The sequence below is a fragment of the Lissotriton vulgaris genome, chromosome 2_1 (genome assembly GCF_964263255.1).
Source record: "Lissotriton vulgaris chromosome 2_1, aLisVul1.2, whole genome shotgun sequence".
NCBI classification, from domain to species: domain Eukaryota; kingdom Metazoa; phylum Chordata; class Amphibia; order Caudata; family Salamandridae; genus Lissotriton; species Lissotriton vulgaris.
The window spans coordinates 1,822,491,201-1,822,506,007 of NC_141687.1; the positions used below are offsets into that span (position 1 = coordinate 1,822,491,201).

Below are 14,807 nucleotides of genomic sequence, written 5' to 3' on the forward strand. Positions count from 1 at the left end.
CTGGATCGTCGACAACTGTCTCAACCACGTCATCGTCGTCGACGAAGGTAACACTTAGTTTCAAGAATGTGCTGTCTGTCATTCCGATTGCATTGTCGTCGACGAAGAAGCCTTCCCCAGCCTCGTCGACGTCCGCACCGTCGACGTCGACGACCGCGCCGTCGACGACCGCACCATCGGCGACCCTGTCGACGAAAAATAAGTCATCTTCGTCGTCTACTTCGTCGACGAAGGCAACGTCGATGCCATTACCGTCGACGGCAGTACCGTCGACTATACCGGATGCTGCCAGTGTGGCTCCATCGATGACTTCTTCTACGTTTGCCTCACTGCCAATGTTCTGATAGCAGCTATACCTAGCTGGGTGTAGCTGACCCCCCGGGCACCGATATGTGCTGAATCAGCTCTAAGTTTCCTGTTGCTCAGGTACCGAGTTTATAAAGATCTGTGTTCCAAATAAAACGGTTACTCCATTATTGATATGTATTTCATTTATTCTTCATGAAATTATTTTCCAAAAATTAATTTCCATTATTTCACATGAAAATCCAATGCATTTCGGCAGTATGTTTCTGCCTTCATCAGGGAAATAGTAAATCTACAAATTAAAGAAACACGTTTTTAATCTTATGTACATATAGGTATATAGCATCTTTTTCAACTTAACTTTTCGATATCTACAATCATTTCATTATGACTAAATCAGCGGGCATTCTGTCTCAAATTCATGGGGACCTTAGATTCTCATTAGAACTATGGGAATATTACGAACTGGATAATATATATATAGATGTTTATAAATAACAAAGAAATTCTGTTCTTTCAGAATTTCTTTGTTATTTATAAACATTTGAGTCATCCTAAATGAGTAAAATATTCTCATTGCATTGACACCTATGAGTATAATCCCTATAGTTTACACTAAAACCGTGCTAGCGTAGCAACAGCACAATCACATAGTGGAAGCGAGCACTGGCACAGATCCCCTACAATAGAAAACCAATAAAGCTAGCGAGAATACACACATTCAAAAAAACGGGTCAGCGGGAGTCAAATAGAGCGCAGGCGCAAGGGGCGTAACACCGGAAGTAAGCAGGATTAGTCCGTAGAGGAATGGCGCGAGGAGCAGAAACGCCGAGGTAAGCTGACAAACAACCAACACAGGCGGTTTAAGCGCGTAAAATACGAATAATACCAGTAATCATACCCTGCCCAGCAATAGCAAGCCCACGCACCACGTTTAGATATTCGGTTCTGTTTAAACCGACATCGCCAGCGCGTAACGCGAGGCTTTCATTCATTTTTTTAAACCGCTTCACAGACGGCAGGAAACAACAGCTAGGAATCGAGCTTAGCGAATCCATCTGTCTTAAGAAACGGAGTGAGATTCAGTAGGATCCAGTTCGTAATATTCCCATAGTTCTAATGAGAATCTAAGGTCCCCATGAATTTGAGACAGAATGCCCGCTGATTTAGTCATAATGAAATGATTGTAGATATCGAAAAGTTAAGTTGAAAAAGATGCTATATACCTATATGTACATAAGATTAAAAACGTGTTTCTTTAATTTGTAGATTTACTATTTCCCTGATGAAGGCAGAAACATACTGCCGAAATGCATTGGATTTTCATGTGAAATAATGGAAATTAATTTTTGGAAAATAATTTCATGAAGAATAAATGAAATACATATCAATAATGGAGTAACCGTTTTATTTGGAACACAGATCTTTATAAACTCGGTACCTGAGCAACAGGAAACTTAGAGCTGATTCAGCACATATCGGTGCCCGGGGGGTCAGCTACACCCAGCTAGGTATAGCTGCTATCAGAGGTTTGAATCATATCTCTCCAGACGGGGAGAGAGCCCCGGAGGCACGAAAACAACACAAATCTTTCAGTTGAAACTGCGGTGCTCTACCCTACACTTCTAGTAAGTCACTGCCAATGTTGCCATTGTCGTCCACTGGATCTGCCGATGTTGAATCTCTTCACCAACGCCGCAAGGTACCTGTGGACCAGATTTCCATCTCCAGTGATCCGCAGCCTCCCTCGCCTTTGTTTGCCACAGACTCGGAGCAGGACTCAGAAGAAGATGTTCACGAATCATTTAGAGCAGCACGTAGTCCATCTGATTTGGTCATCAAGTGCCAAGATTACAGTAACGATGATGAGGACCAATATTTCCAGCAGGAAACTACGCCGGTTCAAGCTCCTACGACGACGTTACCCTTGTCGCTTATCTCTAATCTCCAACATATGTTGGACGACTACAACAGACGTTTTCCGTCATCTCCACAAGTGCCTGCAGCCCCATCTATTCTGCCACCGGTTACTATGCCGGCTCCGGCTCCTTTGGCACCTTTGCCTATTTTCTGCTCCTCAAGTTCAAACATCTGTTCGGATACACACAACTGTGTATGCCGACGATGAGGATGAGGTTTCTCCTGACCGCGAAGATGGTGAGGTTTGTGATGATGATGAGGATGACGATATGGCAGAGTGGGATAATTGCCAAGTTCAAACACCGTCCCCATCTCGGCCTCACCAGGGGATTCTCCTCATGTAGATATTGCGAGTTTCCATCAGTTGATGGATAGGGCGGCCCAACGCTTCAAATTGCCTAGGGTCCAAAGAGAGGAGGATTGTTTTCTCTATGACTTTAAAAACCAGCCTTTCAAACAAGTCCATACTGTGCCTATAATTGACTTTATTTGGGACGAAGGAGTAAAATTGATGCAGACCCCTAATACACTTCCGGCTCAGATGCCCAGGTTGGAAAAGAAATATAAGGCACCTGTTGGCACTCCAGCATGCCTCATTGGACAGCCAAAACCCGATTCCGTGGTTACACAAGCAGCTCAGCGTCGTTCGCGGAATCCTGCATCGGCTGTTACTGCCCCACCAGATCGCGAAGGTCGTCGCATGGATGCTATAGGCCGCAAGTCTTCTACGATGGCTTCCACCACAGTGAGAGCGGCCAATGCTTTGGCCATTTTGGGGCGTTACGACTGCCAAATGTGGGCAGACATGACAGCTTATGTGGCCTTAATTCCGAATGCTTCAAAGGCGGAGGCTTTGCAACATCTCCAAGAAGGGGAGAGAACATCGGAGGAGATAATTGATTGTGCCGTTGACATCGCCTGCACTGGTTTTTGGCAACTCGCTGGAGCGGCGGTTCTACGTAGACAAGGTTGGTTGCATTCCACATCTTTCCGACAGGAAGTACAAGCAAAGATCCTTGATATGCCGTATGACGGCGAGCCTTTGTTTGGGGCTCATATTGATGAAGCTTTACAGTCCATTAAAAAAGACACGGACACTGCTCGCTCTCTAGGAACTTTGCAGTTTCGGAAACAGCCCTTTCGGGGTGCACGTAGACGCGGTACCTCTTCCACTTTTCAAGGAGGAAACACTCAATACCGTTCCTACAACCAAGGCAACCAACGCTATTCAAACAACCAGCAGCAGTCTTCCCGACAACAGTCTTCTAAAACCTATAGGGGGAGATCTTCTTACAGGGGATCTGCTCCCATGTGACAATGACTTGCCTTTACCCCAAAAAGTTGGAGGTCGAATCTCCCTGTTTTGTTCTCAGTGGTCCTCCATCACTTCGGACAGTTGGGTTCTGGACATCGTAGAGAAAGGCCATGCTCTGGAGTTCGTCAAACTTCCTCCGCCCACTCCACCTTCCGGCCCACCACCAGCACACATCAGGGAACTATTACATCAAGTTCGTCTTATGATACAGAAGGGTGCCGTCAAAGTGGTACCAAAGTCTCAATGGGGAATGGGATTTTATTCCCGTTTTTTCCTTGTCAAGAAGAAGACGCTGGATTGGAGGCCGATATTGGATTTACGAGCACTCAACAAATATCTCAAGTGCCAATCCTTCCGCATGTTAACACTGGTGGAGATCTTACGACTACTCTCAGTGGGGGATTTCATGGCAACTATCGACCTCCAAGACGCCTACTTCCATGTCCCTATTCTACTGCAACATCGGAAGTATTTACGTTTCCGTGTGGGACGGAGGGATGTCCAGTTCAAAGTACTGCCTTTCGGCCTACGTTCAGCCCCTCTCGTCTTTATGAAGGTGTTGGCTCCTGTGGTAGCTTATCAACGTCTTCAGGGTGTACAGATTTTTCCTTACCTGGACGACTGTCTCCTAAAATCTCAGTCTCGTACACAGCTGCTTCAGGACACTCACCTTTGTCAGGAGGTGTTTCGCTCCCTCGGTCTATCCATCAACATGGCCAAGTCCCAATTACATCCAGCAACCTGAAAAAACTTTTTAGGGGCCACGTTAAATACAACTCTTGCAAAAGCATTTGTATCTCAGGAGCGACAACAAAAGATTCTTCAATTGGTGTCTCTCTTGTGCGCAAGACAGTCCGTTTCTGTCCGACTATTAAAATCCTTTCTAGGAATGGCGTCATCGTGCATTGCATTGATCCCAAATTGCAGATTACGGACACGTACCATTCAAGAGGAACTGGATGGACAGTGGCGCCAGGTCACCGGTTCCTTCAACGACATAGTCTGTGTCACCGCCCGCATGAGAGCGGCCCTCAAATGGTGGGCGCGGTCATCCAATCTTTCGACAGGGTCGTCGTTCCTTTCCATCATTCCGGAACTTACTCTGAAGACAGACGCCTCGTTGGAGGGATGGGGTGCTCATCTTCAAGGCCTGTCTATAAAGGGCAAGTGGACTTTGCCTCAGAGAGCCTGGAACATCAACAGGCTGGAGCTGATGGCCATTTTTCTGGCGCTCAAGTCCTTTCATCTCTTGATCCAAGGAGAGTCAGTCCTTATTCAGATGGACAACACAACCAGCATGCATTATATAAAAAGCAGGGCGGAACAAAGTCTCCAATCTTGTTGCATCTGGCGCAGTCGATCTGGGACTGGGCTCTAAGTCATCAAGTCACTCTCACTGCAGTCCATCTACCAGGGGTTTCCAACATCCTAGCGGATTCCCTCAACAGATCCACGTCATCGACCCACGAGTGGGAGTTACACCATCAATCACTCGAACTGATTTTTTGGTGATGGGGGCATCCACCGCTGGATCCCTTTGCCACACCACAGAACCGGAAATGCCCATCTTATGCAAGCTGGCATCCCCACCAAGGATCACAGGGCAATGCCCTTTTGATGAATTGGTGCAATCTCTTTGCTTACGCTTTTCCTCCAATCCCTCTGGTGCCTCGGGTATTGTGGAAAATGCGGAGACAGCCTTGCCACATTCTTCTGATCGCCCCCAGATGGCCTCGTCAGGCGTGGTTTTCAGAGCTACTTCTTCTATCCCAGTGCGAGCCCATCCGTCTTCGTCCTCGGGTGGACCTTCTCACGATGGACAGGGGTCAGATTTGCCATCCAGACCCCTCATCTCTGAATTTGTCAGCTTGGAACCTGAGCACCTTGAATTTGCTCACTTAGCCATCCCACCAGACTGTAGAGACATCCTCGCTCAGGCTAGAGCTCCGTCAACTGTTAAAACCTATAAACTTAAATGGAAGAGATTCTGTCATTGGTGCGCAGCTGCTGGGATCCATCCCATTCATTCCACGCCTGCGCAGCTCCTTCCATTCTTTTTGCAACTTGCTCAGTCTGGACTATCGCATTCAACTTTGAGAGTTTTTCTGGCGGCAATTTCCCGCTTCCGTCAGGATGGCGTCACTTCCCTTTGTTCTTCCAGGATAATACGCCAATTTTTCAAAGGATTATTTCGCAAGTTCCCACCGATTCGGCGCCCTCCTCCTACTTGGCACCTTAACATTGTGTTGTCACAACTTTTGAAAGCACCTATCAAACCTATACACAAGGCAGACTTGAAGTTTCTCACTTGGAAGGTTGCTCTTCTCCTTGCACTGATATCTTCTCGTCGCGTAAGTGATATACATGCCTTCACTATAAATCCTCCATTTCTGCAGTTTCAACCTGACTGTGTAGTGCTTCGTACTAATCCCACATTCCTGCCTAAGGTGCCTTCAGATTTCCACATCAACGAACCTGTTTTCCTGAAGACTTTCTTTGCTAATCCACAGTCTCCAGCGGAGCAGCGTTTGCACTCCTTGGACATTAAAAGGTGCTTAAAGTTTTACATCAGCAGAACAGCCCCTTTTCTTAAAGCTGATCAACTGTTCATAGCTTATGGACGTTTCCACAAAGGGCGTTCAGTTACCAAACCTACAATTGCTCGTTGGGTTTCCTCTGCCATTGCTTTCTGCCATCAACAGGCAGGCAAGCCTCTTCAGTCTTCAGTGAGGGCTCATTCGACCAGGGCGATGTCTTCTTCAACTGCCCTGTTTGCCGGTGTGCCGCTGCATCAGATCTGCAGAGCAGCCACGTGGTCAAGCAGGCACATGTTTACGAAACATTACTGCCTGGGTGCCATCAACGAAGCAGACACTGCAGTGGGGCAGGCTGTGCTTCGCAATCTTTTTCAATAAGGTGAGCCTCTGTCCCTCCTCCATTATGGTTTACCTTATTACTGTATGTTTCGCATGACTATACGCATATTGGTTTTATAAGTCTATGCATGTGTATCATGACTGGGAAGTTTTCTTCCGATATTACTGCTTTCTATTCTATATCCAAGCATGTGAATCTATGAAAGACACCCTAATACTGGAGAAGAACAATTGTTACTTACCTGTAAACGGGTGGTTCTCCAGTATTGGTGTCTTTCATAGATTCACATGCGACCCACCCTCCTCTCCTCAGAGGCTCTCTTCTCCTCATAGTCTCTGTGGTCACTCTTGTGCTACGAAAATCTGTGGTGTTGAGCTCTGAGGAGAAGGTTCTGGAGGTCTGATGGCGCCTGATTGGCTACAGTTTGGACCAACATAATGACAGGAATAGGCTACAAGTGTTTTTTCTCTATTCATGGATTTCTATGAGGAATTATGTCTAGGCATTTACTGCCTGTTTATCTAATGTGTATTTCATCTGTTATGTTTTACATTTACATAATATTGGTATGTTATTGCTATTTTATTTACCGTGGGACTCCCACTCCGACGACGGGGAATATTCAAGCATGTGAATCTATGAAAGACACCAATACTGGAGAACCACCTGTTTACAGGTAAGTAACAATTGTTCTTACTTTCTCTCTCTCAATGAGATCCGGGTATAGAATAATTTTACCTACATTGTTAATCCATTGATCCTACTCCTAATATCATAACCTTCATAACCTTCTCATCACCCCTTAGCCATCATCCAAAAATAAACCTCCTGTTTACGAAAGGAATTTGTGAAAGGTAGATAAAGGAAAAGAGAAGGGAACATTTTTGCATAAGTTGTACATCTATATGCATGCTACCAGCTGGGAAAGCTGTATATTAACTGCCATAGTAGCAGTTTCTGATTCCGGCAATAGGTGCTATGGTGCGCCCACGTTAATAATGGTAGAAACCCTACAGAGTAGGAGTGATGGAGTCACCATTAAGGTAAATTAATCCTTTCTTGCATACAAGTTATATGTTATACTAAAAGTGTATTGTCTAACACTGCTCATGTCAGTTGCATAAGTTGACTAAATACAACAAAACAGTGTTCCAATCGACACACAAGTGCATTATTTTTGTTAAAATTATTTTTCTTTAAAAAGCCAAAAGCAGAAGTGATCTTCTATCATTACAATATTCAAGGAAAGCTCCTTCCACAGACGGGATTCCAGTTGGAAAAAAACTGGTCAGTCTTGTGAGAAGGTTTCATGAGAAAATCTAATGTTATCTAATGTTATAGTAGATAAGCAGCAATAAAGAATAACAGGATTATGATTATCTTTCCAGCAAGTCAGTCCTGTACATTGGAACATTGGCATTGAGCTGCAGCGAGGCACAGCTTGAGGCCCTCAGCCGGCTCTGCACCCAGCCCAGCACCTTCGGGTCGGTTAGTGGATGGACCGTGGATGTCTTTCTTGAAATGGGTTCTGTTGCCGGTAAGGTCTTGCGGAATACTTTCTCTATTAGTTTGGGAAATAGTTTGTGTGATGTTTAGCTGAGAAGAGAGTCTGTAATTATTCTATTGATTGTGTAGAGTATTTCTCGTGCACTGCTCTTGTGGGAAGGGCCCTTTTAGTTCTTCAGGTCTTTTGGGAATTATGAAACCCTCCCTAATAAGACTGTCATCTCTCTCTTTCCAGGGTCGTAATCTCCTTCGCTCTCAATGTCTCTCCCATTCTCTGTCTGCCCCTGTCTCTGTTCTTTTGTTCTGTATTTCAGTTGATGTTTGTCTTACCAGGGCTTTTTCCTTTCTGGTGAATCCCACTTCAGATGAGTTGATATTGCTTTACATTTGTAGACTTTTGGAAGCTTCTTGGCAGTATTCTGTATTAATGCCATATTTCCTTTTCAACTATTTAAGCTGGCCTCCAAGATGTGGAACTCTCCTCCCTGGTGAAGGATCAAATTGAAGGTCTATCTCCATTGGCGATATCTCTGATTCCTCCCCAAAAGCTTGCTGTGAGTCTGTGTATCATGGAAACTCTGGTTTGTGGAGCTACTAGGCTGTGTGTGCATTAGTCACATAGGTAGTAAGCATGAGCGAATTTTGCGGATCTCGCGTTCGCGAATTTTGCGGATTTGCGGATTCGCAATCCGCAAAATCCGCGAATTCCCGCGAATTTGCGGATTTTTTTTTTTTTGTGTTCGCCCGTGTTTCTGCCAGTTCGCGAGGGTTTTGTACACTTTCGCAAATTGCGAACTTACCTGTCGGGTCGCAAGTTTCGCGAACTTGTTGTTTCTACGTGTCCAGCCTGTTTGGGACACTCTTCTTCATCACTGCCACTCTCTGTCACCACTGCCACTCTCTGACTACTCATGCCACCCTCTGGCCCACCCATGCCACCCTCTGTTTCATCACCACACCCTCTGGTTGTCCAGTGTACATTATTTTCGGCAAAGCAAAGCACACCTTCCCTGCCTCAAGTGACCTGAATTAATTTGGGGCTGAATAATGTGTCACAGAATATTTTTTTAGCTGGCACCTGCTTCCTTAGTGCGCCCTGATTAGTGATCTTTTGCACTTGCTAAGTGCTTTCATTGTTGCAAAATTAGTTACAACACCTGCCCTGCCCCAACTGACAATAATGAATTAGGGGCTGATTAATGGATTTTAACTTCCAGCCTGGCTCCTGCTTGTCTCCCTTAGCTGTAATTCAGGACCTTTGTGGCATATGTGTAACTATTCTGAGGTTCAGAGCAGGGTCACATAACAGTTTCAACTGGCAACTGAACTCTGGAGGGGCCCCTCAGGAAGCACTACAGGAAATGGCTACTAATGATGAGCCTGAACTTTTGAACCTGGTAAGTAGTTACTTTCAGTTTTGCTAAGATCGTATTTCTGCAATTTTGCACTTATTCGCGGGGCGCGAACTCACGCGAACAGTGCGAGCAGTGCGAGCAAAATCCGCTGCTCGCGGATTTGCGGATTTTGCGGGAGATTCGCAAATCTCGCGGATTGCGGATTTCCCGAAAATCCGCAAAATCCGCGAGCGGAACGGATTTTCCGCCCACCCCTAATAGGTAGTTATCATAAATAGCTTGGAATGTTGTGGTTTTCCACCTCACAAATTTTGCCAGTTTTGTGCCGAGAAGAAATGTCATCTCTGTTGGATATTTGTTCTTAACTTGAAATCCCAATTCAGGCACACAGTAAGTAATATTTGCACCTGAATCGACTTTACCAGGGCCCTCAGAGTGACACCCATAGCATTTATACGTAGTATAGACTACATAAAGTCTTTTAAAAGGATACATTTGGGCAGATTGCAGATTTACAAAATGGATAGTTACAAAAAGTAGGAGAATTTATATTTAAGCATGTGTGCTTCTATGACAATACTACAATACTAGTGTTTTCAGATGCAGTGAAACGACAGGCATCAAAGCCGTTTTCAGATAAGCATATGTGGAAAAGTTGTAGTTTCAGCTTAATTTTTTTCTTAGAACAAAAACAAATGCATTCCGATATGGCTATATAGTGACCAAATGTAAAAGAAATAATTATAAAAATGGGAGCGCCGACTGATCTGAACCCACCAGATGACCCCATCAGATCCTTTTGGCTAACTAACATGTTCCTACCCACAGGTTTGAGCATATCAGTCTTATTTGATCGGCCCATCCCTATGTTTTCCAATGGAATTTATGTGGCTCACGGTGGAGAAGTGTGGCTCACTGGTTAGAGGAGGCAGACCTGGAAGCAGAGGTCAGCCTGGGACCAGGGTTCAATTCCTGGCTCGGCGGGGTCTTGAGTCCTAAAAAAAAAATGTCCATGGACTCGACAATTCTCGCTCCGGTGCCTACTCAATTCATAGGTTCACACTCTGCGACTCTGGGCAATAGCTTGCTTAATCTCCACAACGGCCCCTCGCGGTGGGATGCCTGGCTTTCACCTTGCGGATACCCTGCCGGGGTTATCTCACAGGGGAATACCAGGACGGGTTCCCTAAGCAAGCGCTTAGAAACCAGTGGTGATTGGCGCTATATAAATTCCTGTACATTTACATTTACATTTATGATTGTGAGGAAAGGACTCTTCCTGCATTCTCACCCCCTTAACTTTTTTGACTGATGCTGCTGTTTTTTTGACTCTGAGTTGCTTTGGGCTCTGCTTACCGGGCCCCATCGCATGTGCTCTGTACCCTCAAAGTCAATGTTTAATGGGCTAATACTTGACTGGCAAATTTTACTTGCCTATTAGTCCACTGTGCCTAGTTCGGCAGCTTGTAAACTTCCTACCTCACGTGGCAAAATAAATCATTTTGCCAAGTCAAAACCTTCTTTTTAAACATTTATATGTAACCCTTATGGAGGGCCTTAGTACCCCATAAGGCAGGGTGCCAAATATTTAAGACAACATGTTTCTTTTATGTTTCGCATGTCCAGACAGTGAAAGCTCGCAATTATCGTTTTCACTGTAGCACTGCTGGAAGTCCCATTTGTTAACATGGAGTATCACTAGCATAGCTGCAAAGAATTATCTTTCTTTTACGCCAAACTAGCATGTGAAGGTTCTGGACAAACTGATTAACCTCAATCATATCATATCATTTGTAAATCACACTACTCACCCGTGAGGGTCTCAAGGCGCTCGGGTGGGGAATGCTGCTACTGCTCGAAAAGCCAGGTCTTGAGGAGTTTTCTGAAGGTCAGCAGGACTTGGGTCTGCTATAGGTGGATGGGGAGGGTGTTCCAGGTCTTGGCGGCGAGGTGGAAGAACGATCTGCCGCCAGAGGTCGCTCTTCGGAAGCGGGGGACTGTGGCGAGGGCGAGGTCGGCGGAGCGGAGCTGGCGGGTGGGGGTGTAGAAGCTGAGTCGTTTGTTGAGGACTGTTGGTCCGGTGTTGTGGAGTGCCTTGTGTGCGTGGGTGATGAGCTTGAAGGTTATCCTCTTGTTGACCAGGAGCCAGTGCAGGTCTCTCAAATGGGGTGTGATGTGGCTGCGGCGAGGGATGTCGAGGATCAGGCGTGCAGAGGCGTTCTAGATGCGTTGGAGCCGTCTCAGGAGTTTGTCTGAGGCTCCTGCGCACAGGGTGTTTCCGTAGTCCAACCTGCTGCTGACGAGGGCCTGGGTGACCATTCTTCTCGTTTCAGTGGGGATCCACTTGTAGATCCTGCGGAGCATGCAGAGGGTGTTGAAGCAGGAGGAGGAGACGGCTTACACAATAGTTGGATGATAACAATTTGCTGGATTTCTCCCAATTGGGATTTAGAGCATTACAGCAGTGAAACAACATTATCAGGCTCCTGGTGGATGGCGGCAAATCAGACCTACTCATCCTCCTGGACCTGTCCACGGCTTTAAATATGGTTTCCCACTATTTGCTCCTGCAAAAAGATCAAATGAAATTGGGCTGCATTCAACTACTCTCAGGTGGTTCAGCTCCTCCTTGAGTAACTGGTCCCAGTCTGTTCATCTTCCTCCCCTCAGGACTAAGCCAAAGGTGGTCAACTGTGGTGTACCACAGGGATCGTCTATGAGCCCTACGCGCTTCAATGTCTATATGACTCCTTTGACTAGTATTGTTGGAGCTTGGGGTATTTGGTATTACATCTTCTGCTGATGACATTGAGTCAATTGTCTCCACTGATGAAAAATGCACATCAAGAAGAGGGAATCTTATGTTCTGTCGTACTGCAACGGCTGACTGGATGCTGTCCCACTACTAAAAGCTTAGAGTTAAGAAAACAGAGATCTTATTATTTAGAAAGGTCAATTCTATTGGAACAATCTGCCCTGAAGCCAAAGAAGCAACGAGGAACTTGGGCTTTCTGTAGCGTAATTACCTTTCCATTAAAGACCAAATCAATAAGGTCTGCGGGAGCTGCTTTACCATCCAAGGACTACTTTGCAGAATATTGAACTGGATTCTGATCTATGGGTTTAAAACTATAATTCAGACACTTATTATTCGTTGGCTTGATTATGGTAATACTTTATATTTAGGTATGGCCAACTATGTTTTTATACACTTGCAAAGCATTCAAAACAAGGCTGTTTGTATGATTTATAAACTTCCTGCCAGAACTCCTGAGTCTACGAGCCTAACTTCTATCCACTGGCTACCCATGCACAAGAGAGCCACCTTCAAACTGCTCTGCCACGTGCATCAGCCAATTTATCTTACTGTTCAACTGGCTCTTAGGAACACAGGCTGTTTTACAAGCTCTCTAGAGCACTCAGATCAGCCAATTAGGCCATCATTTTCCAAAGGTGCATTACCAGGGCTCACATGGGAGGATGATCTTTCTCTTATCTGGCATCCACTCACTGAAATGCTCTTCCTCGAAAACTGCGTTAAACATCTGAATGAACTGCATGTTGGAAACTACCGAAAATGTGGCTGTTTTCTATGAAGAAGTTTCTCTTTCTTCTATGGTTTTTCATCTCTTCGCCTGACAATGGCTTTTTCTTTTCTTTTCTTCAGTGAGTCAGAACTGTGTTTAGCTCCAGGATATTCCTTTGGGATGAGTATCTGCTTTATAAATATTATAAACAGATAGTTCGACTTTTTTTTTTCTCTAGAGCATTTCTATCAGAAATGTTGTCCCTATGTTCAAAAACACAAGACAAACAATCACTGGTAAGTGCACAGAAATCCACCAGAAACTCGAGGCACACCATACTGAATAGACTGTGTTTGTTACTTATAGAGATTTTCAAGTTTGAGGCAGTGGAGCTCCATGCAGGCTATCCAAACATTTAGGTGCAGAACATCAGACCAGCATTGTGGTGCATTGCCGGGGGAAGTATGAGGTTCCACATCACAGAATCGAAGGGACTGTGCTACTGGTTCAGTACATATATTTTTGAACACAGGACAGATATTGTGTTGGATGACTAAGTCTCTGGCAGCCAAAATCTCGTGGTATAGTCCAATCAGAAATCTGCTGTGGCAATCAGTTTCTTTCATCAGCCCCCAGGTCTACATAGGTGTGCTTTGGTGACAGTGGGCCTGATTTAGGTCTTGGAGTGGAAAACTCTGTCACAAACGTGACGGATATCCCGTCCCCAGTATTACAATCCCATTATATCCTATGGGGATTGTAATACAAGGACGGGATATCTGTCACGTTTGTGATGGAATATTCCCTCCGCCGAGATCTAAATCAGCCCCAGTCTTCTTTATGGCGGCACCTGAGCTCTGGAACTCAATGCACTTGCACATAAGTTCTAAAACTCATGCACCCTTATAAGAAAAAGCAGAAAACCTGGCTTTTTAACCCCTTGCATGCGGCGCACATTTTTACGCTATGCGGGCGATTTGAAGAGCAGGCGGGATTCAGACCGCCGGGGGCCATCCTCTGCACACGCCCAACGTGACGTCGGATGGCCAAGGGCGGTCCGAAGCATGCAAGGGGTTAATCAGTGATTTTAGTGCTTGCTTTCACCCTGTGTTGCTGATTTGGTGGGTTAGATTCTATAGGTCCAAGAAACGTTGGTGTATGTGTGCTAACTCAATAATTTTAACATAACATAACATAAAAATAATCAAGTAACTTAGAAGTAAGAAGAGTTTGGTGGGCCCCTCTGTTGTGGCTAATGTGATTTCTTCCCTAGGTGGTCTTCAGTGCTTCCAAGCTGCAGATGTTTAATTATCAACAGGCTGCCGCCATCACCCCGCAGCAACTGAGTGCTCTGGACCCGCAGCAACAGCGTGCTGTCAGCCTCGTGCTTACGGCTTGGGATGATAACCTAGTTGATTTCAGAGGTAAGACTGTGTGCGTAGCACATGCGATATACAAAAGAGCAGCAGCTTTGGGGGAGGTCTACAGTCATTGGCTTCCTGTTATTGGATCTGCACAACCTGGCGTTCACCTCACACTCCAAGGCTCCAGACTCAAAAGTTCCCTGATAAAATATTCCCAAGTTTTCTTGTCAATGGAGGGTCAGTTCTGCTATCTAATGCTTGAGCCTGGCAATCTGAGAGATAGCTCTGATGAGATGCAAGAAGTGCTGTCTGCTATGGTCTGGGAAGTCTTTGCTTCACATATCAGCAGGGATTCCATGATGCTGCTTCTGAGTGAGGACAAAGATGATGAATTCCTGCATGCTTGATGGTTGGGAATGGCACAGTTGAGCAGTTAGTGTTTGTAAGAAGTCACTGAGTGGATGCTGGACACCTTCTGCGGTGGACTCACTTGTTAGGAAGGTGTATTCTGCCCCAACCTGGCAGGTGACACAATGCATGCAGGCCTGAGTTGAAGTGGTCTTTCAACGTCTCCCAGTCTAAGATACACTGGCCCCAGATTATGCAGAACCTTTAGGGCAAATCTCACACACACACA

General features: G+C 45.5%; 1 protein-coding gene and 1 pseudogene across 1 annotated transcript in view; both read left to right on the forward strand.

The window, feature by feature from the left end:
* The window catches only part of LOC147733335 (uncharacterized), a 496,040-nt gene that overhangs the window by 472,067 nt on the left and 9,166 nt on the right, over positions 1 to 14,807 (forward strand). Inside the window, exons 24-26 of the mRNA XM_086956338.1 lie at positions 7,807 to 7,955; positions 8,381 to 8,478; positions 14,080 to 14,240. Of these exons, the coding sequence (XP_086812464.1) occupies positions 7,807 to 7,955; positions 8,381 to 8,478; positions 14,080 to 14,240 (408 nt within the window). The remainder of the gene's footprint in view (positions 1 to 7,806; positions 7,956 to 8,380; positions 8,479 to 14,079; positions 14,241 to 14,807) is intronic.
* LOC147733336 (uncharacterized) lies at positions 2,261 to 3,541 on the forward strand (annotated as a pseudogene).